This window comes from Phoca vitulina, unplaced genomic scaffold (genome assembly GCF_004348235.1).
Source record: "Phoca vitulina isolate PV1807 unplaced genomic scaffold, GSC_HSeal_1.0 scaffold48, whole genome shotgun sequence".
Classification (NCBI taxonomy): Eukaryota; Metazoa; Chordata; class Mammalia; order Carnivora; family Phocidae; genus Phoca; species Phoca vitulina.
This window is the reverse complement of record NW_022589751.1, coordinates 1,753,926-1,781,556: the sequence shown is the minus strand read 5'-3', so window position 1 is coordinate 1,781,556 and position 27,631 is coordinate 1,753,926. Positions and strand designations below refer to the sequence as shown.

The following is a 27,631-nucleotide window of genomic DNA, read 5'->3' as shown; positions in this document are numbered from 1 at the left end:
AAATACAGACCCAGCACTAAGCAACTATGGAATTTATGGTTACAGGACAGAATAAACAATAAACACAGTAATATAACTGTCTAGCACTGAAATAACTGTGACAAGGGATTTTTGACAGATGTTGCCTAAATTGCCAACCAAGGAAATATTTTCACGACTATACCCATACTATTTTGGTAGTTAATCTTAGCTAAATGAGAAATATGTTCTCGTTCTATATTACTCTAATTAAAGAGGTTGAAGAGCTTTTCATATATATTAAGTTTACATGGTTATTTTTTTTTCAGTTATTTTCATGGGCTCTTGATATATTAAGAAATTACTTCTTCATCTACCACACATTACAAATAGCTTTTGTTTAGTGTGCGTATTTATGCGTGCCTGTGGGTGTATAAATTTTGAATGTTTTATGTAGTCAAATCAGTAAGTGTTTCCTGTTGTGAATTTTGGCTTTCCTACCTCATTAAGAAAAGCCTTCTTTACTCTACTCTTAACTTTACTTTACTATTTTTACTTGGTAATTTTAAGGCCTAATATTTTATACCTAGAACTATGAATCAGCAGTTCCTCAAAAATTTAACATAGAATTATTATATAATTCAGCAATTATACTTTTGGGTATACATTCAAAAGAATCAAAGCAGACATTTGAACAGATATTTGCACACACATGTGCACAGCAGTATTATTCACAGGAGCCAAAAGATGAAAGCGTCCCAAGTGTCCACTGGATGAATGGATAAACATTTGGTGTATATATACAATGCAATATTATTTGGGTTTAAAAATGAAGGAGAATTCTGGCACATGCTACAACATGGAGGAACCTAAAATACACTATGCTAAGTGAAATACACCAGTCACCGAAGGACAGATATTACAGGATTCCACTTACATGAGGTACCTACAGTAACCAAAGTCACAAAAAGAGAAAGGAAAATTGTGGTTATCAAGTTCTGTGGGGAGAGGGAAATGTACCTACTAAGTGCAAATCCCAGTGTTGAGCACTGAGTGGTTGGTGATGGAGTCAGCTTCTTCTCAAAAGGCAGGATGCCTCAAAGACCTTTCTGACACCTCCAAGAGGAATCTGGCTTAGTGAGGAAACCCGGTGGCCCATGACATCCTAAATGAGCCCACCATACTCTGCCCCTCTTGCTACCACCACTTAGGGGCATACTATTGAGATGAAAACCAGGAGGATTAGTCTCCCGAATCATGTCTACCCCACCAAACTCACTCTGGAGCAGCTCTTAACTTTGCCACCAGCCCAGCTCTTTAGGGCCCTTCAAGGACCAAAGATGTAAAATGTTTGTCCCCAAAGCTGCGTGAGGAAAAGGGTACGCCCCTCCTTTCCCTCCCACATCAGGATTCCTTCTTCCCTTCTCCAATAAGAACCCTTAGACTTGGCCCTGGGGAGCAGGCATCTGGTGTGAATGCCACCAGCCTCCATTCCTGGAGAGGTGAGAAGATGAATGAGAACCAGTGTGGCCACCTCATGAAACACACGTACTGGACAAGTCATTTCACCTTTCCAAGCTTCTCTTTCCCAACTGTCAGCTGAGAGTAACCGCTAACACTCATCTCTCCTGCCTCTCAAAGCTATCATGAAAAGCACAATGAAGTCACGTGCAAGAAAATGCTTTGTGATGTTCAAGGTGCTATGCAAGAGGTAGATGACACTATCATAATTAGTCTCACAGATCTAAAAGGCTTAAACTCTAAAAGGTGAGGTTTTTTAATGCATTTTGCCCATCACACCTCCCTTCTCCCCTATAACTTTGATTAAGAGCTGGGACCCTAGGGGCGCCTGGGTGGCTCAGTCGTTAAGCGTCTGCCTTCGGCTCAGGTCATCCCAGGGTCCTGGGATCGAGCCCTGCATCGGGCTCCCTGCTCAGCGGGAAGCCTGCTTCTCCCTCTCCCACTCCCCCTGCTTGTGTTCCCTCTCTCACTGTGTCTCTCTCTGTCAAATAAATAAATAAAATCTTTAAAAAAAAAAAAAAGTTAGACTGTCGAGATTCACCACTTACTGGTCCACCACTTACTGGGTATGCAGCCTTGGGAATGTTACTTAGTCCCTCTTTACCTCAGTTTCCCCATTTGTAAAATGAGGGTGAGAATAGTACGGCCCAGATAAGATTCAGGTACAGTTCCTGGCAGCATGAAGCTCCAATAAAGGGTAGCTAACATCACACACATAATTGACATTTTTGGGTACTGGGTTTTAATCACATGAGACCATTTTCCCTTTTAAAGAGTTTTTCGCTCTAAGAAGCACTTTCTTGGATGCTGATTGCAGTCCTCACATACTTGAGACATTTAAACACACACACACACACACAATGCCATTCGGCAGATATCTGAACTTGGGTTTCCTTCTCTGTAAAACTGAGTAATGATATTTACTTCCTGGGGGGTGTTATGAGAATAAATGAGACAGAATATGTAAAATTTCTTAGCACATAGTGCCTGAAAAATTACTAGTTTCCTTTCTCCCCACCTACTTGTGACCACAAATCTTTGTTGAGGGAATCACACTGAAAGTGAACAGAACTGGCAAGATCTCATGGTGCTCAGCCTCCAGTGGGAGACACAGACAATAAACAAGGAAAGACATACTGCAGTGTCAGGCAGCTCTAAGTGCAATCGTCACCACAGAGAACCCCCTGAACTCAGGAAACTCCTAGAAGCTTCTGCCTAGCTATCAATTTTATGTTTTCCAAACTAACAAATTGCTGTAACAGGAAAAGAAACATTTTGAGTATGAGCCCCCAGGATGATGCCTGGGCAGATGAAATCATAAAGTGACCAACAGTTACATCAGCTTCATTATATTGTTAAAATCCCCACCCTGGGAGGGGCATAAGCTTCATTGACATAACACACAAGGTATGTATTGGCATGTCTTCTGAGTGGGCATATGCATCTTTATGCCTGCCCATTATATGCGATGATGGGACTTCCCCTTCTGAATATTCATCCCAAACCCTAATGAAAGGAACCTGCTTAACCCTGTTTGAGGAGTCCAGGCTTTGGAAATTATTCCCCATGATCTCCTTATTTGCTGCAAATACAGATGACTTTGGGAGGCAACTCCACCTCGTGTAGGCTCTGTCTGTAACTCATCAAGGAGCAGACCCACATTGGTTCAGTAACACAATGAAAATAGGTCATGTGGTATGAAGGGAGTGGTCTTTTCACACGGGGTTAAGGCAGGCCTCTTTGAGGAGAGATGCTAATGCTCAGTCCCCCTGGAGTGAATTAGTCCTCTTGTGCTGGTTCAATTAGGGTTCATAGAGATAATCTCTTGTGATTATCTAATGTTGGGATGAAAAATATCAGATGGGTTTCAGCCTGAGAATTGTTCTTCCTTTTGAAAAAACACACTAATCACAAATATAACAAGTCTATTTGAATCTCGTCCTTCATGGATCACAAAGTATCTCTGTACTCAGTGGTAAAGCTCCAAAGGGAAAAATGTCTATTAGGTTTGTCTTCCTAAGTAAAACAGTTGAACTGGACCACAGATGGTAAACCTACCTGGGTCTTAGGAGAGTATAAAACAAGGTAAGGTAGTATGGGGTGCCCCGCCCCACTTCTTATATAACAGCCTTGCAGGATGGCAGAGGGACCAGCAAAGGCCTGGTCTTGTTCTGAAATGCACAAAGTGGGAGAAAGTGGGGGGGAGGGGGCACACATCCAAAAGTGTCTGAGCTCTGACCACAGACTGAAGAAGGTACCACAGGCTTTCATCATTATCCTTTCAGCAAGATCCTTACGTAGAGGCACTGTTACAACTTAGTCTTATTCTTCTTATTCTTCCTGGGAAAGGACAAAAAGCAACCAAACAAACTATGGGCTGTGAGGAGCAGGTGACAACGACCCTGAGGGGAAGTCATCCAGGACTAGGAGGTCATCTATCCAAGGGCAGGGGTGGGGAGGTGGGGTTCTGGGCAATTTTTTTTCTTTTTCGTTCTTTTCCTTAATTCCCAGTGAATGAGCATTTCTTTTTAGTGCTCAGTGGTAGTCAGTGCTTAATTCTGATTAACTATGCAAATGAACCAGGAGAAACTGAAATGAGCTACAAATGTTTGGGGCTCACCCAAAGAAGATGTGGTCCAGGTGACAGATGGTAACTACGCTTATGGTCGTGAGCATTTCATCATGTATATAAATATCAAATCACTATGTAGTATACCTGAAATTAATATCATACCGTATGTCAACTATACTTCCATTTAAAATGTTTAATGAGGAAAAAAAAAGGTGTGGATCTACACAACACTCTCCAGAGGAAAATGACTACTCAGAAGGACCTGTCACTTCCCAGGCCAGCCAGGGCATCAGGACCACGTTGTCCTGCTCAAGGGGCCCACTCGTCCTGCTGCAGTTATAAGTGCCGTGGCTATGGGGCTTCCTGTACACATGCCACAAGTTCCACTCTGTGACTCAGGGGATCATGCGACCAGCTAGAGGGGAAGTTAGAGCTGCTCTCTGGAGCTTAGGCTCAGGCTGCCTGTCTGCTGTGCCTGCCACAAAAACCAGACTTTCCTAGCAAGTTCCAGGCTCTCCAGTTACTCAACCTACCTAGGATCTACTTACAGCTTCTCTGTGCCTGACATCATGCAGGAGAACAAGAGATGAATAAGATACCGTTCCTGCCCCCACGTACTCCAGAATATGTTGGGGGAGATAGAGACAGAAGCAAGTGCTGATGGGACAGAGGGGCAATGTGCCAAAATATGAGCATGAGCAAAAGTTGTGGGAGCTCAGAAGACGTGCAACTAACTGTCAAGGAGGGCTCCATGAAAGAAGCAACAATGGTGTAGTTTCTTGGAGGAGGAAATCAGGAGACAGAGAAAGAAGACAGGAATACTCCAGACAAGGGAAGGAAATATGCAAGACTTCAAGGGGATGAGAAGAAGTAGAGTTCAGGAAAGAGCATAGTAGTTGAAACACAGCATGAGGTCAGTTTTATGCATCAACATGGCTAGGCTATAGTACCCAGTTATCCAATCAAACACTGATCTAGGTGTTATTGTAAGATATTTTGTAGACATGATTAATAGCTCTAATCAGCTGGCTTTATATAAAAGAGATTATCCTGGATTATCTGGGTGGGCCCAATCCAATCAGTTGAAAGGCTTTAAGAACAGAACTAAGTTATCCCTGAAGAACAAATTCCTCCTGTGGATAGCAACATTAGCTGCTGCTTTAGAATTCCCAACCTGCCCTTCCTGAGACCCTGACCTACAGATTTCAGACTTGTTTACCCAACTCTCCAAGTCACATAAGCCAATCCTTGCAATATATCTCTTCATGTATACACATATGCTTCCGGTTCTGTGTCTCTGATGGAACCCTGACCAGAACACATGGTAAGGATGGAGGAGTGTGTGGATCCTTGCCCTCGCAGGGAGGGCAAGACTGTGAAGGGCCAGTGCATAGAGTGAGTGCTTCACCCTAAAGGCAAATGATTCTCAAAAATGTTACCACTTGTATCAAGGGCTTGAAGGATAACGGTGAGGGAGGGGAGGTGAAAAGCCAATCAATCAGCATTTCCAGTCCCTGCATTAGTTCACTTTATGCTCAACCAGAGCATCGATGCTTTTACCTGCTTCCATGTAGGATTTCATTTGAAAAAAAGGATTCACTCTTTAGGTTGGGAAGCAACGATGCGAGAGGCATTTCCAGAATGATGGCAGGAGGAGCCCTGCAGACATTCTCCAGAGTGAGACAACCATAACTGGTGAGAACCAAAAACAAAACAAAAGATATGAAAGTGAGTGGAGATTGTCCTAAAGGCATACAGCAAATGAAGAAACATTTATTCAAGAAAATCTACTGACCTCAGTAAGAGTACTGAGAGTCTATGGCATTTTAGCCTTGACCCACTCCCTTCCTTCTCTCCACACAGCCCCATAAAACAGACACTTTACTCCGGGGAAGTCCAGCAAAGAAGATAGGGCTCCATCGTCCCCCAGCCCAGGCTATGGTTATACTTTCACCTGGGGGGCGAAGACCACCACCATTTCTCATCTCATCTGGCTCTACGTTGCAGAAACTCTATTCTAGGCAAGCTTGGCCAAGAGGTCTAAAGCTCCTCTCTTTCTCCCAGTCTCTACTCTTGGGACATGAGCTCTCTGAGGCACAGCTGGCCAAGAATACTGTGGTCTGAATGCCCTCACCCTAGGTCACTCATAATGTGGGAATGCCATGCCAAGAGAGGAGGTCCCATGCCATGAGAGGCAGAAAAACAGGGACTACTGCTCCACTCATAAAGAAGGGAAATCATCTGAAAAAAGTATGCCACTGTCTCCAACCCACCTCCAGAGCAGTGGTATGGGACCTGCCCAGAGAGAGAGGCAGGCCATAAGAAAAGAGCTCCACAGGTCTCCCTAAGGACTGACTTTATTTGGAAGAGAGCATGGGGAGGTTCAACCTAAGGGTGCTATCAGAAACAGTAGAGGTTTTGGTAGTAAGCAATTAAGAGGAGGACGGCAGCTTAAGGAGAGCAACAATCCAAACTATAAACCAACTAGAAGTATACAATAGAAACCAAGAAAGGAGACCACCAAGAAAAGCTTTCTTAGGTTAAAACAAACTTCAGAGACAGGTCTCAGAGACTATTGCTATAAAAGGTCCAAATTTATTTGGATCTGTGAAGCAAGTTATTCCCCCAGGGAACTGTCAAAAACAACAGTAATCAGCCAGCAACTAGTGGAGGCTAATAGTAGGATGTGGTGCCAAAAGAGGCAGAAAACTTAGCAGACAGGGAAAGAGACAAAGAGAGAACTGCTAAAAAACCTTGACATCCCAGCTTGAGAATACACATGCCCAAGGCTGCATCCTGAGGAGTGATACCAGAACCCCCCACACTGCAGAGGAAACAGACTTCGCTGTATTGACCAGTCAAGTCAATAAAAAATAAACAATCAAAGGACAGCAACAGACACATAGACCAACTGAACAGAACAGAGAGTCCAGAAACAAACCTATATATACAGTCAACTAAACTATAACAAGTGTGCCAAGAATACACAATGAGGAGGGGCACCTGGGTGGCTCAGGTGGTTGAGCGTCTGCCTTGGGCTCAGGTCATGATCCCAGGGTCCTGGGAGTAAGCCCAGTGTCAGGCTCTCTGATCAGCAGAGAGCCTGCTTCTCCCTCTCCCTCTGCCGCTCCCCCTGCTTCTGCTCTTTCTATCAAATAAATAAATAAAATCTTTAAAAAAAAAAAGAATACACAGTGGGGAAAGAATAGTCTCTTCAATAAATCATGTTGGGAAACTGGATATTCACAAGCAAAAGAATGAAAACAAGCCCTTACCTTACGCCATATATAAAATCAACTCAAAATGGATTAAAGACTTAAATGTAAGGCCTGAAATGGTAACACTCCTGGAAGAAAACACAGGGAAAAAGTTCTCTGACATTGGTCTTGGCAATTATATTTGGATATAACACCAAAAGCACAGGGCAACAAAAGCAAAAATAAATAAGTGAGACTACATCAAACTAAAACTCTTCTGCGTAGCAAAGGAAACAATGAACAAAATGAAAAAACAACCACTCGATGGGAGAAAATATTTGCAAACCATATATCTGATAAGAATTTAATCTCTAAAAAAAAAAAAAAAGAATTTAATCTCCAAAATATGTAAGGAACTCATACAACTCAATCGTAAAGAAACAACCCAATTAAAAATGAGAAAATTGATTTGAATAAATATTTTTTCAAAGATATACAAATGGCCAACAGGTGCATGAAAAGGTACTCAACATTATTAATCAGGTAAATGCAAATCAAAACGACAACAAGCTACCAACTCACACTTATTAGGAGGGCTATTACCAAAAGACAATAGATAACAAGTGTTGGCCACAGTGTGGAGAAAAAGGAGCCCTTGTGCACTGTTGTTGGGAATGTAAATTGGTGCAGCAACTATGGAAAACAGTATGGAGGTTCCTCAAAAAATTAAAAATAGAACTACCATATGATCCAGCAAACCTACTTCTGGGTATAGATCCAAAGGAAATGAAATCAGGGTCTCAAAGAGATATCTGCACTCGCATGTCTATTGCAGCATTATTCACAAGGGCTAAGATAGGGAAACAACCTAAGTGCCCATCGATGTACAAAGAAAATGTGTGTGTATATATAATGGAATACTATTCATCCCAAAAAAAGGAAATCTTGCCATTTGCAACAACATGGATGACCCTGGAAGACATCATGCTAAGTGAAATAAGCCAGACACAGAAAGCAAATACTGTATGATCTCACTTACATGTAGAATGTAACAAAGTCAAACTCAGAACCAGAGAGTAGAGCACTGGTCACCAGGGTCAGGGATGCAGAGATGTTGGTCAAAGTGTTCAAACTTCCAGTTATAAGATAAGTAAGTTCTGGATATCTATTGTACAGCATGGTGACTATAGTCCATAACATTGTACTGTATACTTGAAATCTGCTAATAGATCTTAAGTGTTCTCACCACACCAAAAAAAAAAAAAAAAAAAAAAGGAAACTGTGAGGTGATGGAGGTCTTAATGGTTTGATTGTGGTAATCATGTCACAATGTATCTATACCTTAAGTATATACAATTTTTATTTGTCAAGTATACCCTAATAAAGCTGGGGAGAAAGAGGGACAAAAATAAATAGGTTTCCTTAAAAAAAAGTAAAATATTGAGGAATAAATTTAATAACAAAAAATGCATTGAAAACTATAAAACATTATTGAAATAAATTAGAAAAGATTTAAATAAACTGAAACATATCCCATGTTCCTGGTTTGGAAGACTTAATATTAAGATAGTAATACTTCCCAAATTGACCTACAGCTTCAAAGTGATCCCTATCAAAATCCCACCTTGCTTTTTTTTTTTTTTTTTTGTGGAAATTGAGAAGTTGATTTTATAATTTTTAAGAAGATGCAAAGGACACAAAATAACCAAAAATTTCTTTTTTTTTTTTTTTTTTTTTAGCCAAAATATTCTTGAAAAATAAAGAGCAAGGGTGAATTCACACTTCCCAATTTCAAAACTTACTGTAAAGTTATAGTAATCAAAACAGTGTGGCACTGACATATGATACACATACTGGTCAATGGTACAAAACTGAAAGTCCAGAAATAAATCCCTACACTTATGGTGAATTAATTTTTTTTTTTAAGGTACAAAGACAATTCAGTGGAGACCCATGTTCTCAACAAGTGATGCCACAACAACTGGATATTCACATGCAAAAGAATTAATTTGAATCCCTATATCACACCACACACAAAAATTGGCAAAATGGATAATAGGTCTAAATGAAGAACCTTAAGTATAAAATTCTATGAAGAAAACATAGGAGTAAATTTCCATGAACTTAGTATAGGCAACAGTCTCCTAGATGCGGTACTAAAATCTCAACAACAAAAGAAAATATATAAAATTGGGTTTACTCAAAATTAAAAGTTTTCTGCTTCAAACAGAATCATCAAAAAAGTGAAAAGGCAATCCACAGAAGCAACAAAACATGTATAAATATAGTTATATCCTATCCAGGATGTATAAACACTTACAACTCAATAATAAGTAAGTAAATAAGCTAATTTAATAAATGGGTCAAGATCTGAATATACATTTCTTTAAAGGAGATATACAACTAGGCAGCAAGTGTTGCTCAACATCATTAGCCATGAAGGAAATCCAAATCAAAACCACAATAAGATACCACTTCACAGAGAATATAATGTGTTGAAGAGGATGTGGAGAAAATGGAACCTAATAGATTGCTTATGAAAATGTAAAATGGTGCAGCCACTTTAGAAAACAATCTGCATGTCCTCAAAATTACGTTACCATATGATCCACCAATTTCACTTCTAGATATCTAAAAGAAATGAAAACATGTCTACACAAAAATTTACACATGAATATTCATAGCACTATTCTTCACAATAGCCCCAAAGTGGAAACAACTCAAATTTCCATCATCTGAGGAATTGATAAACACAATGTAGCATATCCATAAAATGGAATATTATTTAACCACAAAAAAAGAATAAAGTACTGATGCATGCTGCCATATGCATGACTCTTGAAAACATTATGGTTAAGTGAAAGAAGCCAGTCACAAAAGGTCACATATTGTATGATTCCATTCCTATGAAATGTGCAGAATAGGCAAATCTATAGACAGAAAGTCAATTAGTGTTTGCCCTGGCTGAAAAGATGAGGGGGGTAATGTGAGGTGACTGCTAATGGGGTGGCAGAAATGTTCTAAAACTGATTGTAGTGATGGTCTCACAATTCTCTGAATATTACTAAACACCATTAAATTGTACACTTTAAATGAGTGAATTGTAGAGTATACTAACTACATCTCAATAAAGCTGGAAGGAAGGAAGGCAGGCAGGCAGGCAGGCAGGCAGGCAAGCAATGATGGACTGTAAGGCAGTGAGATTATCCCATCTATGGTATAGGGCAATTACTCCGGTTAGAGAATGGGGGGGGGGGGCAGTTAGGCTAAAGATAGAGAGATGAGGTAGGAAGCTGTTGTTACAGTCTGTGTAGGAGATGCTGAAAGCCTGAACCAGGTCAGAGACAGTGAGGACAAGATGTAGGGATATTTTAGAAACTACCCCACGATGGCAAAGTTTCTATGAAACCAACATTCCATGTTGTGCATGATAGTAAATGGCATGAGTATAAATTACTATAGTCCTTGGGAAAGTAGCTTAATAACATGTTACAAAGGTCTCAGAATATTCATTTGCTTTGGTCCATTTCTAAATCCCTAGCTTAAAAACTTTTTAAAATGTTTTAAGCACCAAATATGTACTATAGCAATTAATGAGGGAAAGCAACCTACATGCCCAATAATAGTGGACTAATGAAATAGTGGTATATCCATACAACTGAATATTATGCAGTCATCAAAATATTTAAAAAGTAAAATTATGTAGGAAAATACATCTTATAATATTAAGGAAAATGCACATATGACAAAATACACACAAAGATGTGGTCCTAATGGTGTAAAAATGTCTAATAATGAATATTTACTAACTACTTTTCTACACGTTATGAATTGTTTCTATATTCAACTTTTCTCTAATTTCTACAATTTATTACTTTTGTCCAGAAAAATATACTGTATGTACTTTTTAAAGAAAAACAATAGCCATTTCATTCTTAGATGTGAAGTGCAATTCCACAGCCATCCTTCATACTCCCCCCCCCCCCCCCAGGGGTTCCTGGAGCCTGTCTCTTGCCTGGTAGGGGTTGGGTCCCAATTCTAGTCTATCTTCACCTGTGCATCTCAGCTGTGCCCATTCCTCCATGTCTTATTTGATTCCCAGAGAATCCCTTCAGTGCCTGTCTTCCCATGAATAAAGCCAGTCCCACTGAAATCCGCCCTCATCTTCCACCTGTAGAAAGTGGACTAGCAGGTCCCCTCTCTCTGCTCAGAGTGGTGGTCCTGCCAGGCAGAAAAGAAAGCAGGACTTGCCACCAGGTGGAGACCCGCTTCCCAGACACGGGGAGCCTGTCTCAGGCCTGTCTCTTTGCACCTCCCCAACAGTGAGTGTACAAAGCCGGGGATTTGACGCACCCACCACCTGACATGGAATGAACTTATATTTTCATTTAGTTCAGCTTATTACTGAATGGGTACCACAGTCAGACCCAGTTCTGAAGTTGGGGGCGGGCGGGCTGCGAGCCAGGAAAGTGGGAATGAAGTGTGGAGGAGGTGCAGGTGAATACAGAAGACTTAATAAGATCAGGTCACAGCAGTAGGAAAGCTGACCACCCAAGGGAAGCTTCCTTCTATTAACATCTCTTTCAGGCCTCAGCCCACCACCTGTTAGAAAGCCTACCAATTACTCCCGCCAGGCAGCCGGCTCCCCAGGTGCCCGCCCTAACTCCTGGAACATTCTTGCTGTGGAGTCCACATCTTCTTTCCCAGGACTTCCCCCGCCCCCTCCAAGAGCCATCACTAAGCAAGCCTAACTCCTTCCCCACATACCCCAGCCTCCCGCCTCCTCAAGCCCGCTGATCTCCTCCAGACAACACCTAATTCAGATTTGTGTTTCTTGTCCTGGCCCCCCTCGGGCGGCCCCGCTTCCCGCCGCACACGGACAATCTCTTGTCCTGAGAGCGGCTGGCATCTGACTCACCTCGGTGCCCACTTGCAGCTTGCCCACAGTGACATTCAGCCAAGCCTGTGGAAGCCAGAGCTGACTGAAGTCTCTGCGTCCAGAAACCACTCTCAGTATCAACTCCGGTGTGGCCTCCTCCAAGAAGCCTCCCTGGAATCCCCAGGTGAGTCCCCCTTGCCCCTGTAAACTCCCAGAGCACCCCTGGTCTAAGAAACGACGCCACGGGTAATCGCCCCAGTCACACTGGGAACTTGGTGAGAGTAGAGACTACGCCTCATTTTCCGGGGGTCGCCAGAGCCCAACCCTAGCGCCTTCCAGGAGCCTGGCGCTGAGGCAGGAAGGAAGGGTGAAGGGTGAGAACAATGAATGGGAGGCTAAGTGAGTGAATGAACGGGTGCATGGGTGAGGGGATGGCAGCGGAGGTAGCCCCAGTCCCCAGACGGCTAAAACAGACACCAAGCCAATGGAGTGAGAAGCGGGAACGCGCGACCCCTGCCATGTCCGACGCGGGTCCCGAGCCGTCGGAGCGTCAGGGGCGGGGCGGGGGCGGGGCCGGGCTTGTGGGGTCCGGTCCGGTCCTGCCGGGCGGGGGGCGGGGCCGGAGGGGGTGGGGGGCGGGGCCGGAGGGGGAAGAGGCAGCTGCGCGGGTCCCGGCCAGGTGCCGCCGTGCGCGAAGCCGCCGCACCGAGGCTCCTGGAGCTCGCAGCCCTCCGCCATGCCCTCCTACACGGTCACCGTGGCCACCGGCAGCCAGTGGTTCGCTGGCACCGACGACTACATCTACCTCAGCCTCGTGGGCTCTGCGGGCTGCAGCGAGAAGCACCTGCTGGACAAGCCCTTCTACAACGACTTTGAGCGCGGCGCGGTGAGGGCGCGCGGCTGGGACAGGGCTGGGATCACACTGGGCCCCGTCGGGGCGGCCGAGACCGAGGCGGGGGACGCCCAGGACCCCGTCGGGGCGGCTGGGACCCAAGTTCGGGGGCGGGAGGCTTCCACGGTGAGGCCGGCGGGGCGCCGCGCTTCTCCCCTGGGAGCAGGAGAAGGTACAAGGTCTGCTCTCCATTTCACAGATAGGGACCCCGAGGCTCTGAAAGGTCCCTTAACTGGGCAAGTACTGTGGGCAGCGCTGCTTGTGCCCCATTTCGTAGGGCTCCTTCCACAAGTCGTGGAGGTGGGAGTGGGGCGTTGTGCGGGTCCTTGCCCTGCTGTGAAGCACAGATGGCACCTCGAGCAGCCTTGAGCTGTGGGGAGAAAGCACAGGTGTGGGAGTTCAGAGACCTGGGTTGAATCAGGGCCTGACTGCTGGCTCACTCTGTCTCTTCACTGGACCTCAGTTTCCCCAAATGTAAAACGGAAGGGATAATTTCAGGCTGGTCCAGGAATCTGGGTGAGCACAAGCCCAGCTGCTGGCCCAGAGTGATACTAGCAGATGTCTTCACACCTGGGTAGCTCACATTCTCAGGACAGGTCCCCAGAGGAATTTGGAGGGAAAGAACAAGAAAACTCAAGCAGGAAGGCTTTTGCAACCTGGAGATTGTCTGACTCCCAGCGGAGTATACACCAGGGAACACTTCCACCCCAGGTGTGAGGGCTCAGTGGAGCAAGAAGAGGAAGGAGGGCTTCTCCTCTCCCCTTCTCACTAGATACCCTGGAGCTGTGGGAGTCCAGGGAGCGAGGGGAGCCAGTGTTTACTGTACTTCTAGTCTGTGCTGCCAAGTACTATATAAGGACATGCACAGGTGGCCCCATTTAGAAGTGAGCTCCTGATGCTGACCTGGGCATGAATTCCAGCCCTGTGGTTTTCTCGGTGAGCATGGCAGGTCATGGTCCTCACCGAGCATTTAGTGACTTGCCCAGTCCACTGCCAAGTGCATAGGAAGTGCTCGTTGTATGATTATTGTGACAGTCCCAACACACTTCAGGTAGATGCCCAGGGAATGTTCCCTTCCATCACTCCCCAGCTCCTGAGCTGGACCAAAAAGATTTAGACTTCCCAAAGCGGTCTTTTTCTTTTCACTATTTAGTTGATTATTAGGTTGAACCATATGAAATTGCTTATAGTTGACAATTTTTGATAAAACTGGGAATTTCATGTGGTTCAACTGAATACTTCTTGTATAAAATTCATGAATTAGGTTTTAGGTCTGTAGAGGCTGCGGTAAGTAAGTAATAGTCCACTCCTTTTCCCACTTCCAAACTCAAAAGTGGGCTTGATTCCTCCCCAGGAGCTTCAAAACCTTGTTATTAGCCGACATGGCACTTAGCCAACTTCAGAAGTTAGCCTGGCTCAAGCTCACTTCAAGAAGAGTGAGGTGTTGAGTATAAAAACAACCATCTGTTGTTTGGTTTCCCCCAATAGGGAACTGGCCCTGAGAACAGTGGTGCAGGAGGGAGGACAATGAGACATCCACTTGGGAGGATGACACCTTCTGCCATTTCTGAAGCACCTTCATTTATTTCCATTCTTTCATGGTTCCCCAACATCTCAGGGAGGAGGATTGGGTACAGACTACTTCCCTTTAATAAGCAGGCTGCAGTGGGCGCCATCCTCCTCTACACACACGCACACACACACCAGTGTGCTCATGCTGTGCAGCACAGGGCCCCCCACATGTGGCCTCTACCCGAAGGAGACACTGTGGTGTGGCCATAACAGGGTCATTGGAAGAGGGGTGAAAGCACTGTTCTGTTCATTATTTTCCCACCTTGAGAATTCATTCAAATGACACTATGACTAAACACCTTGGTGAGAGTTCCAGAAGCAAATTGTAGGAGAGGTTTGCATGTCACATTTCCACTGGGGTGAGAGAAAGCAAGTCAGAAGGGCTGCTGGGCTGCAGGGGAATCAGCTGGTTCCTAAAGGCTCTGAAAAAATCCACTTTTAAGAAAGTTCCTGTTGGTGCAAAGTTACTTCACACTTTGTCTTGCACAGCCCAGAGCTACTTCCTCATTCTCCAGCCAGTGGCTCTTTAAGGCCAGTCTGTCCCTGTTGGGTAAAGGTGAAAAAGAAACCTTAGAGAAAATACTTGCTGTAGAAGAATTGGCCATTTTATTTGGAAAAGTGTTCTAATCGTTATGGTTAACAGTCACAGTCGCAGCAATAAAGGCTGTTACCAGGCAGCTAGTTCAGCCATTTCCAGGTCTTTGGCAGATCAACACCCACATACCTCTGTGCAGAATTCAGTCAAACAGTAGGACTGATTTCTTCTCCACAAATTGAGTTACAGATCCCCAGTTATTCTCATCAGAGTTCCACATACTGATTCAGGTGAGGACTGGGAGTTGAAGTCCTCTGAAGGTGAGATTCTCCTATACATGGTCACACCCTCAGGGGCTCACCACTGCCTGCTTAGGAAAGAGCCCAGAGACTGGCCTGAGGCTGGGTAAATTTGGCAAATTGATTTGTTTCCTTCTGTCAACTGAAAGCAGGTCAAGTCAGATAGGATGACTTTTATAGATCCGAAGATCTCTGGGAAATCTCAGTTGAGCCATTTCATTTTCATTCCAAGACTGCACTCTTAGGAAAGCTAGGGACAACACAGAAGTGTTTAATATATTGTCCCTGAATGTATTCAGTGAGTGTAGAGCAGTCTTACAACTGTATATACTTCTCATATATTCAGGCAATGTTAACCTTATTAATCACTTTATGAAGAGAGCACTCCAGAATACCTCCTTCTCAGTAATAAGAATATATTGATGAAGAATAAACATGTCCTTATGACCTTCCATCTCTATCCCCCAGTCTTCCCTCTCTGTCCTCTCTTCCCTAGATTCTGCTTCCTGTTTCTCATTTTCTTCCTTTCTCTACTTCCCAGTCCCCGCCATACCCCAATGTCCCCCATTTCTCTCTTCTTTTCTGCTCCAATTTCTCCCTCTCACTCTGTCTTCCAGTCCCCCCCAGTTCCCTCTTCTCTGCTCCACAACCGGCTCCTCTCCCTGCCTAGCCCCTCGTTAGCTTCCGCCAAGACGAGCATCGCAGGTCGGGCCTCAGAACTGTCTTCTGTCCATGCTCCAGCAGAGAGATCCCTCTCCCTGTCACAGCAACAACAGGGATCTGGAACAGAAACAAATGAGACCTTTCTAAAAATGCTCATATAAAGATCAAATGAAAAGTGATCAGCTAACACAATGATGAAATATTCAAAAGCCTTAAAACTGTATACCCAATAAAGAGTTGAAAGCAACAAGTGAAATAAAAAAACTGGCCCTTCTGTGAGATGAGGCTGGGGAATTGCATGTTTCCCTGCCTGCATGTCTCTCTCTAGCTTCTGACCATTGCACCTACCACCTCTGACCCAAGGAGCTCCAGGCTCTAACCACCTCCTTCTACATATGCATTCCCCGCCTAAGGGGTCTTGCTCTCTCAGTTCTATACAGCTAAATGCCTTGCCCATTCCTTCCCCTCCCCATTGATCTCACCTCTGAAATCTTACCACCTGGCCTACTGATGCCTCAGCTCAGGCGTCTCCATTCTCTCCCACACCCAGAAGTCACCCCACAAGAGCTGTGTCCTTCCTTTCCTCTTCTCCTCCCAGCTCCTCGGGTCATCCATCCCCTCACTGGGACTCCTCTCCAACCCTGCACCCTGGGGCTTCCTGACTTCTTCCCAAGGGATCAGCACCCTACAGTACAGATAGGCTCCCCAGCTGAGGTCCCACAGGCCTGGGGTCAGTGCTCTTTGTGACCTCACCTATGGATTCTGTTCCCATAGGACACACTGTGGAGTAAAAAGATTCTTTCACTCTGCAGGAGGGTGCATTCTGGTAGCACAGATGTGCTTGTGTACCTGTTAGGGACCAAAAAGTGTCATCCCAGAGGCCTGGCTCCTTGGTCCTCAGAAATGCTCTAACGAGAACCCAGGCCCAGACCACAGGGCACAGGGAGGAGACTTCCACTTTCTGACCACAAGTGTCTGGCATCTTCAGTAACCACAACATGTGAGCTGCTCACTGTGCTCAGAGCCAAGAGGTTTGCTAAAAATACCCAACTTCCTATTCCTCTTAAGAAGTTCTCCCTGGCGTTCCTCTAGCAGCTTGGTAGGAGAAGGATGGAGATAGAGACGCATGGGGTCATATGCAGGATGAAAACCCCTCCCCTCCATTTACTTCACTATCATGCTGAGAACTCTAGGTTCTGCCACCAAGGAAAAAGCTCAAGTATTGGTGAAATCTGGCTTAGAAAGTACCTCAGGAGGTTGTGGAGCAGAGAAGAGGGAACTGGGGGGCACTGGAAGACAGAGTGAGAGGGAGAAATTAGAGCAGAAAAGAAGAGAGAAATGTGGGCCATAGTGGGGCTTGGACTCCAGGGCACCGCACACAGGCCTGGGAAGGGAAGAGGTTGATAGGTGTGGTCTAAGGGCCAGCCTAGAGGGGCTGTGGCCAGACCTGGCGGTCATGGTCACCGATTGTTACACCTCAAGTCTACATTTTGCTAAAAGAGAAAAGAACCTAAAATCTACCCTCTTAAGGAAGACCCTCAAAATCGAGAAGCACCGAGTCCAGGGCTTCCCAAACCTGCTGGTATATAGAACACCCAATGCAATACTTGAGCTCTCTTCCTTCCTTTCCCTCTGCCATCGAGAGTTGCAGACACACAGGTTACCCCAGAGCCTCAGGAGGGTTGCCCAGCACTGCCACCATGCCTGCCTGTCTCCTTGAGTCGGGAGCCTGGCAGCACGAAGCACTGAGCAGCTCAGTCCCAGGGACCTGGTGGGCAGGCTGCCCATGGCCTGCAGTGGTACCTTCTAGCAGCAAGACCAGCCTCAGCCCACCACTGTGCCACAGATGTCATGGGTATTGCTTATCTGATTTTCTTGACCTCTCTGTGGCTAAGTGAATAGCAGATGCCCTAGGATGATGTGCATCTATGCAACTTCACTTGCACTTGAGCCTCCCCATTTTCACTCAGTTATTTGTTCCCCAGAGAACAAGAGAGACATGGAGTGGCTGTGCTAGAAAGGTCTGGATTAGAATTCTGTCTCTGTCAATGAATAGCTGAAGTGGGACTTAGTAAGCTTCAATATCTTCATCTGTGACACAGTCATGACTGCCCCTCATCCTCACGTCATTGTGGGGGTCTACAGCAATTGTCAGGAAGCCCTTCGCAAGATGTAAAGGGCTGCCCAGCATGCAAGGTCTAGTTTGCCCTCGCCAGCCTGCAGGGTGGGAAGGCCAGCAGCCGCCTGCCCTCATTGTGAGCAGGGGCAGCTGAAGAGGACCCTCACCAAGCACAGCCTAGCAGAGGGCACCCCTGCTGGAGTCTCCCCTCCTTCAGCCTGACCGTGGGCAGACAGCAGAATGTCCCTCTCTGAGCAGCACCATCCATCCCTTACTCACGAGACCTCCATCTCCATTAAGGCAGAGGCCAGGATTTGTCCATCTCTGCCTCCCAGGTGCAGCACAGAGCCTTGCGAGGGCAGGCATTCGGCAGACATCTTGGCTAAATGAACTAAGGGGTGATACGAAGGCTCAGGAAACCCCCAGACAACCTGATTTGCCTTTTTCTCCTCTCAGGTTGATTCTTATGACGTGACAGTGGATGAAGAACTGGGCGAAATCCAGCTAGTCAAAATCGAGAAGCGCAAGTACTGGCTCCATGACGACTGGTACCTGAAGTACATCACGCTGAAGACGCCCTGTGGAGATTACATTGAGTTCCCTTGCTACCGCTGGATCACCGGTGAGGGCGAGATTGTCCTGAGAGATGGACGCGGTGAGTGGCTCAAGCCCCTTCCACTCCCTGAGCTTCCCAGGAACCAGGGGGCTTGCAGGCCCTCTTTCCTCCAAGAACTGTATTCATGGGAATAATAACACTGCTGCTCTGTGCCTCGATGCACCTGCAGGTGGTATGACCTTCCTCAGGGGAGTAATAAACCCCGCACTCAGAGGGTGGAGTGGGAGGCCCCCAGCCACATGCTCAGCTGTCTTCCCTCTGGGCTGCAGTCCTTCAGAGGCAAGCTTATGACTCCCTTTTTGTCAGAGGGTCCCTCATAGCAAGTACCTGCGGGACATCTCCTTAGACGGGCAGTTCTCCAGGTGAATTCTCCAGTTCTCCTCTCTGTGGGCTATAGTGGGGCTTGGGCTCCAGGGCACCCCACACAGGCCTGGGAAGGGAAGAGGTTGATAGGGGTGGCCGAAGGGCCAGCCTAGAGGGGCTGTGGCCAGGCCTGGCAGTCATGGTCACCGATTGTTACACCTGAAGTCCTATATTTTGCTAAAGAGAAAAGAACCTAAAATCTACCCTCTTAAGCAAGACCCTCAAATGTGCAGACCCCAATCTGGCACTTCTTTGGGAGAGCATTCCTTATAAGAGACAGGCAGTTGGCCTGATGCAGAGGAACAGAGAGCGGAATGGATGGCAAAACTCAGCTAAGGCCACTGTCCCCCTGAAAGACTCCCCCTTGCGCAGTAGCCTCTTAACATGTGAGAGTCAAACCCATGCCTTGGCAAAATTCTGTCTGGTTCAAGTCATGGCCCTTCAGTTTGCTTACACTCTAAACCCAGAATGAGAAGTCTTCAAAGCTGTGTACCACTGGAATAACGAGGAGGACAGATGTTTTACCCGTGAGATGTTTAATACTTCCTAGTCGACAGTGCATTCCTATCACTAGATCATTCATTCTTTACAGAGTTCAGTGGGGTAGGTAAAATGGAAATGATTACTACCCCCATTTTTTAGCTAAGAAAACCAAGACAGAGGAGGAAAAATTCTTTTCTACCTAGTGTTCTTAAACTATCAGGCCACATCCCATTGTTTCTCACATGGAATTTAAGAAACCAAATTCCAAAAATATTTCTGAGCTGAATGATTAGAGCTAGAAGGATTTTTGTCTCCCGACCTCATGCCAAAAAAAAAAAAAAAAAACCCCACAAAATTCACTCTGTCTTGTAGTGGCCAGAATGTGAACAGTTGTGGATAGGGTTCTTCTCTTTCTCTAGTATTGGAAAAACACTAGCTCCAAGTCTCCCTCCTGCGTACAGTCCTTCTTCCCACAGATCCTGAATGCCTTTCCAGCAAAAAAACATATGGCACATTCAAATGAGGATGTTTAGAAAGGTGTAGGTCAGTGTGCAGAGGAACACACCAGTGTGCAGGCCATTAGCACTGCTAGTCCAGGTGGGGTGAGGGGAGGGAAAGAATGCCAGATTAATCCCAGAAGGGGAGTGTCCTTGAGACAGAGCTCCCTTGAGAGTAGCTGTGGCCCCCACTAGAGATGCAGACAGCCTGGGGAAACACTCTCCTCATTCTCCCATGCCCTCCTCTCTCTGGTCAGGCTTCCCAGTGGCTGAACCCAATGTGAAGCCCATTGTTGCAATTCATTCCAATCAAGGACAAGATCAGGGCCTTCAGGGACAGGACAAGGTGAAGGGTAGATCTGGAGGGACACACAGAAGCTATCCATCCAGTATGTTCCACTTGTCGATTGTTGTGTAACAATCTGAGTGGTTTTAAACAGCCTTTTTATTTTGCACATGATCTTATAGGTCAGAAATCTGGGAAAGGCTCAGCTGGGGCAGTTCGTCTGTGAGCCATGAAGCATCGGCTGAGGGGGAAGGACTAGAAGGCTCACTTCTAAGACGGTTCTTCTCTCACATGTCTAGTGCCTCAGGGCTCCTTGGCCTCTCTTTCCACCTGGAATCTCATTCTTCAAGCCTTTTCTATGGCGTTGGGCTTCTCACAACTGGGTGGTCACAGGGTGGTCTTATGTGGTGGTCGGCTTCCAAGAGTAAGTACTCCAAGAGACAGAAGGTGGAAGCTGCCAGTCTCTCCTGCCTGAGCCTGGAAGCTGGCAGAGGGTAACTTCCACCATATTCTATTGGTCCAAGCAGTCACAGAGCCTGTCCAGACTTAGAGGGGACACAGACCCCCACCTCTCAATGGAAAGAATGTCAAAGAATTTATGGCCATCTTTAATCCACCACATAGCACAACAACCAATCTTGGGACAACTGGAAATGAAGGGGCCCAGCCCACAAGCGACATGGTAACCTCTGCCATCTAATACTTCACCACGGCACCTGGCATGAACATAATGGTCAGAGGGCCGTCACTGTGGTCCCAGGATCCAGAGCCCCTCTGTGAAAAGACAGCTTCAGTAAGGCACTCATATCAGTGTTTTGGAATCAACCCCTACTCCTGAACTCTGGGGCATTCAGTCTAGGTCTTGTCACCTGAGGTCACCTGCTGTGTTCCCAAAAGTTCCATCAGTCACCAGGGTGGAATGTCCAAGAGAAATGGAGGGCCAAGAGAAATGGAGCTTATGCCTTTTGACACTTGGTATGTGCAGTTCCACATGTTCTGACTTATTCATACCACTGAAACTGAAGAGACCCAATTTCTCAGAGCCAGGTGCCTAAGAGGCTGTTTCTTTGAGGTGGATTAGAGATGATGAATGTCGGGTGCCTACAACAGTGTCTCGTACAGCCAGTGACAGCTGTTGTTACAGTTAATACTCATCTTGCCTTCAGTGGCCTCCGGCCGCCCCTACTGGATGGCTTTCCATCCCCACTGGAGAACAAAGAGGTGCTCCGTTGATCCTCCTCTCTGGGCCCCAGTTCCCAGCCCTGGGCTGGAGCTGCCTCAGCCAGAAGGGACTCTGAGTGTGGGCTAAGAACTGTTGGGTGTTGGTCTGAAAGTAGACACTTACAAGCTTTTATAACAACTTGCAAGAATTATTCTATGATTATTGCATCTTATACTAAAAACAGGGCTTGTGTTTTGAATGTCTTTGTTTTTTTTTTTTTTTCATTTTTCCAGTAGTTAATTTTTATTATATTTTGCAAAAACATCAGTCTGTGATGGAATGGAAATTTTAAAAACCACAGAGAGCTGGAGAAGCACTATTATAGGCCCCCTTTTCAGGAGATGCTCTGGAATCCTACTAGTCTGGGCTCCCACTGTGTTCACAGGCTTTACCTTAAATAACAGTATAAAGGGTAATCGTGAACCAGCCTGTCCTACTCTAAAGGCCCTGAGTAGCTTGACCCTGCCCTTAAGTCACTTACCCCACTCCTGAAATGAGAACAAAGACACCTTTGAATCTGGGCTAAGAGGGAGGAAGAAGAAGCTCAGGTCCATCATGATTATGAGGACAATAATATTAATTATTGTTCCACCTTACTGCGTGCCAAGCACTGTGTGAAGTACTCACTAAATCCCCATCATGACCCTAAAAATAGGCATTATTTTCCCCATTTTACATGTGAGGAAGCTAAGGCAACTTGCTCTATGCCCTGTGCCTGCTGGAGAGTCAGAGAATCGTTGGCCTGCCCCCATGACGCCTGACAAGAACCAAGCCTGGCTCATGTATCTGGACGTGATTCTCAGCGCCCCGAGGGCCCCCAGCTTGCTGAGTGAACAGGCAGAAAGAGAGGGAACTGCGTTTGTCTTTTATAATGGGAGTGGCTAAGAACACAAGATTTGAATCTTGTGTTGAAAATCCACTAATTAGGTGTGTGACCTTGGGCAAAGTTCAAATGCAAAGCTGTTCAACCTCCCTAGACCCCAGTGTCCTCAGTATGAGTGGGGGTGGGGGAAGGGGGCTGTTCTCGGGTCGGTAAAGATGGTGCATGGGCAGGGTGTGGGAGGGGAACCCAAATACTGGACCTTGTTGCCTTCGTGGCTCTTCTCACAATCCTGTCCTTTACTCACAGCAAAGTTGGCCTGCGATGACCAAATTCACATTCTCAAGCAGCACAGACGTAAAGAGCTGGAAACACGGCAAAAACAGTATCGGTGAGTTATGACATTAGACCGAACGTCCATAAATAAACTGTGCCCACGGGTTATGGCCGACCACTGCTGGTAAATGATGGCCATGCCACCAGTTCCCTGGAGTGCTCCCCAACCCCCAGCTCCCCCTGACCACCACTCCAGGCAGAGATGGTAGAGCATTATGGAAAAAACTTGAGGTCAACCATATCGGCATTTAGGAGGAATGGGGCAGCCAAAGCTTGGATTTACATTAATGTTCTGTCACCTCCCATGGTAGAGATTACCCCTCACTTCTTATGTCTTCTGATAATAATTCGATTGTAAAAGGGATATATAATCTACAACAAAATTGACAAATCTTTAACAGACCAAGAAAAAAGAGTGAGAGAACTCAAATTATTAAAATTAGGAACCCTCCTACACTGTTGGTGGGAATGCAAGCTGGTGCAGCCACTCTGGAAAACAGTATGGAGGTTGCTCAGGAAGTTGAAAACAGAGCTACCCTATGACCCAGTAATTGCACTACTGGGTATTTACCCCAAAGATACAAATGTAGGGATCCGAAGGGGTACGTGCACCCCGATGTTTATAGCAGCAATGTCCACAATAGCCAAACTATGGAAAGAGCCAAGATGTCCATTGACAGATGAATGGATAAAGAAGATATATATATATATATATATACACACACACACACACACACACACAATGGAATATTATGCAGCCATCAAAAGGAATGAAATCTTGCCATTTGCAACGATGTGGATGGAATTGGAGGGTATTATGCTAAGTGAAATAAGTCAATCAGAGAAAGACATGTATCATATGACCTCACTGATACGAGGAATTCTTAATCTCAGGAAACAAACTGAGGGTTGCTGGAGTGGTGGGGGATGGGAGGGATGGGGTGGCTGGGTGACGGACATTGGGGAGGGTATGTGCTATGGTGAGTGCTGTGAACTGTGTAAGACTGTTGAATCACAGACCTGTACCTCTGAAACAAATAATACATTATATGTTAAAAAAAAAAAAAAAAGAAGATAGCAGGAGGGGAAGAATGAAGGGGGGGAAATCAGAGGGGGAGATGAACCATGAGAGACGATGGACTCTGAAAAACAAACTGAGGGTTCTAGAGGGGAGGGGGGCAGGAGGATGGGTTAGCCTGGTGATGGGTATTAAAGAGGGCACACACTGAATGGAGCACTGGGTGTTATGTGCAAACAATGAATCATGGAACACTACATCAAAAACTAATGGTGTAATGTATGGTGATTAACATAATAAAATAAAAAAATTAAAAATAAGAGAGGGAGCATCAGTACCCACTTCACACAAATTAAAACGAATCAAAGGGAATACTATAAACAGCAGTACACCAACAAATTAGATAACTTGGATAAAATGGACAAATTCCTAAAAAGACAGAAGTGACCAAAACTGACTCAGGAATAAATAATCTGAATAAAACAATCACAAGCAAAGAGATTGAATTAGTAATTTTGAAACCTCTCACAAAGAAAAGCCCAGGCCTAGACGGCCTCACTGGTTAATTAATAGCAATCCTGCAAAGTTCTTCCAGAAATCAGACGAGGAGGGAACACGTCCGAACTCATTGGATGAGATCACTATTATACCAAAATCAGACATATCATAAGAAAACTATACACCAATATCTCTTATGGGTATAGATTCAAACATTTTCTACAAGATACTAGCAAACTGGATCCAGCAGCACGTAAAAGGGATGATACAATATGATGAGGTAGGATTTATCCTAAGTATGGAAGTTTGGCTTAACATCCAAAAATCAGGTAATGTAATGCACCATAAAAATAGAGTAAAGAAAAAGAAACACATGATAATCTCAAAAGACACACAAGAGTGCATTTGACAAAATCCAACACCCTTTCATAATTGAAAAACACTAGAAAAATAAGAATTTTTTTTTTAAGATTTTATTTATTTATTTGACAGAGAGAGACACAGCGAGAGAGAGACACAAGCAGAGGGAGTGGTAGAGGGAGAAGAAGGCTCCTGCTGAGCAGGGATTTCCCCCCCGCCCCGCCGGGGGCTCAATCCCAGGACCCTGGGATCATGACCTGAGCTGAAGGCAGAAGCTTAACGACTGAGCCACGCAGGCGCCCCTGGAAGGGAAATTTCTCAACCTGATAAAGGGATCTGTAAAAAAAATTTAGAGTTAGGGGCACCTGGGTGGCTCAGTCATTAAGCGTCTGCCTTCGGCTCAGGTCATGATCCCAAGGTCCTGGGATTGAGCCCCACATCGGGCTCCCTGCTCCGTGGGAGGCCTACTTCTCCCTCTCCTACTCTCCCTGCTTGTGTTCCCTTTCTCGCTGTCTCTCTCTCTCTGTCAAAATAAATAAATAAAATCTTAAAAAAAAAAAAAAATTTACAGTTAACATCATACTTAATGGCAGAAGACCGCATGCTTTCCTCCTAAGGTCCAGAAACAAGATAAAGATGTCAGCTTTTGCCACTTCTATTCAATATTTGTACTGGAGGTTCTAGCCAGGGCCATTAGGCAAGAAGGGACAAAGGACACCCACATTAAAGAGCAATAAGTAAAACCGTTGCCATTCACAGATGACATGATCTTGTATGTGGAAAATCTTAAGGAATTCACCAAAAAATTATTGGAACAGGGTACCTGGGTGGCTCAGTCAGTTAAGCATCTGCCTTCAGCTCAGGTCATTATCCCAGGCTCCTGGGATCGAGCCCCCAGGGGGGAAATCCCTGCTCAGGGGGGAGCTTGCTTCTCCCTCTGCCCCTCCGCCACACCCCCCCCCACCCCCTGCTCGTGCTCTCTCTTGCTATCACTCTCTCTCAAATAAATAAAATCTTAAAAAAAAAAAAAATTGGAACTACGAAGCCAGGAAGATTACAGGATACAAGATCAATACAGTTCCATGTGCAATAGCATCAAAAGGAATAAAATACTTATAAACTTAACAAAAGAAGTCTAAGACTTATACAATGAAAACTACAAAACATTGTTAAAAGTAATTAAAGAAGACCTAAATAAGGTGAAAGACATCTTATGTTCATGGACCAGAGGACTTAATATTATTAAAATGGTTAATACTCCCCATAGCAATGTACAAATTTAACACAATCCCTATCAAAATCCCAGGTGACTTTTTTGCAGCAATTGACTAGCTTATCTTAAAATCCATATGGAAATATGAGGAACTCAGAATATTAAAACAATCTTGAAAAAAAAAAACAAAGTTGGGGAACTCACATTTCCCAATATCAGAATTACGACCCTCCCGCAGTAATCAAGACAATGTGGTATAGGCATAAGGCTAGATACATAGAGCAATTAAATAGAATTGAGAGTCCAGAAATAAGCCATGGGGGCAGCAAGACAGTTCAATGGAGAAAAAAATAGTCTTTTCAACAAATGGTGTTGGTCAACTGACTAGCGACATGCAAAAGAATGAAATTGGACCCTTACACCATGTACAAAAATTAACTTAAAATAGATCAAATATGTAAATATAAGAGCTTAAACTGTAAAACATTGAAAAAAACAGGTAAACTTTCATAACCTTGGATTTGGCAAATGATTTTTAGATTTGACAAAAGCATAAGCAACAAAGGAGAAATAGATAAACTGATGTCACCAAATTTTAAAACTTTTGTGCTTCAAAGGATACCATCAAGAAAGTGAAAAGACAGGGCGCCTGAGTGGCTCAGTTGGTTGAGCATCCAACTCTTGGTTTTGGCTGAGGTCATGATCTCATGGGTCATGGGATCAAGCCCCACATTGGGCTCCACACTTAGGGGTGGGTCTGCTTGAAGAGGCTCTCCCTCTACCCCTCTCGTGCTCTTTTTCTCTCTCCAGCTCTCTCTCTCAAATAAATAAATAAAATCTTTTTTAAAAAGTGAAGGACAGCCCACAGAATTGGATAAAATATATGTGAATCATATATCTGATAAGGGACTTGTATCCTCAATATATAAAGAGCTCTTATAAATCAAGAGTAAAAGACAATCTGATTTAAAAATGGAGGAGGACCTGAATAGACATTTTTCCAAGGAAGATATACAAATGATCAGTAAGCACATGAAAAGATGCTTGACATCATTATTCATCAGGGAAATGCAAATCATTACAACTTCACACTTACTGTGATGTCTAAAATAAAAAAGTTAGATAATTACAAGAGTTGTGGAAGTGTGGAGAAATCAGAACCCTCATACACTACTTGTGGGAGTGTAAAATGGTGCAGCTGCTTTAGAACACAGTCTAGTATTTACTCAAATTATCTTTATTTAAAGATTTATTGACTTATTTTAGAGAGAGAGCAGGAGTGGGAGGGGCAGAGGGAGAGAGAATCTCAAGTAGACCCCATACTGAGCATGGAGCCCAATGTGGGGCTCAGTCTCACGACACTGAGATCACGACCTGAGCAGAAACCAAGAGTTGGACGCTTAACTGACTGTACCACCCAGGCGCCCCAAGTTTCTCAAATTATTAAATAGAGTTACTGTATGGTCCAGCAATTCCACACCTAGGAATATACCTAAAAGAAGTGAAAACATATGTCCACACAAAAACTTGTATATGAATGTTTACATTATCCATAATAACCAAAGGTGAATATAACCCAAGTGTCCATTAACTCATGAATGTATAAATAAAATGTGGTATGTCTATACCATGGAATATATTTTGGCCATAAAAAAAGAACAAATCAACACTTCTCCAGAGAAAATATATGAATGACCAATAAGCACCTGAAA

At 44.8% G+C, this 27,631-nt stretch overlaps 1 protein-coding gene across 1 annotated transcript in view; it reads left to right on the top strand.

The window, feature by feature from the left end:
* Positions 1 to 12,795: 12,795 nt before the first annotated feature.
* Positions 12,796 to 27,631, top strand: part of ALOX5 (arachidonate 5-lipoxygenase) — a 73,067-nt gene continuing 58,231 nt past the window's right edge. Inside the window, exons 1-3 of the mRNA XM_032432572.1 lie at positions 12,796 to 13,013; positions 18,664 to 18,862; positions 22,804 to 22,885. Coding sequence (XP_032288463.1) covers positions 12,864 to 13,013; positions 18,664 to 18,862; positions 22,804 to 22,885 — 431 coding nt within the window. The 5' untranslated portion in view covers positions 12,796 to 12,863. The remainder of the gene's footprint in view (positions 13,014 to 18,663; positions 18,863 to 22,803; positions 22,886 to 27,631) is intronic.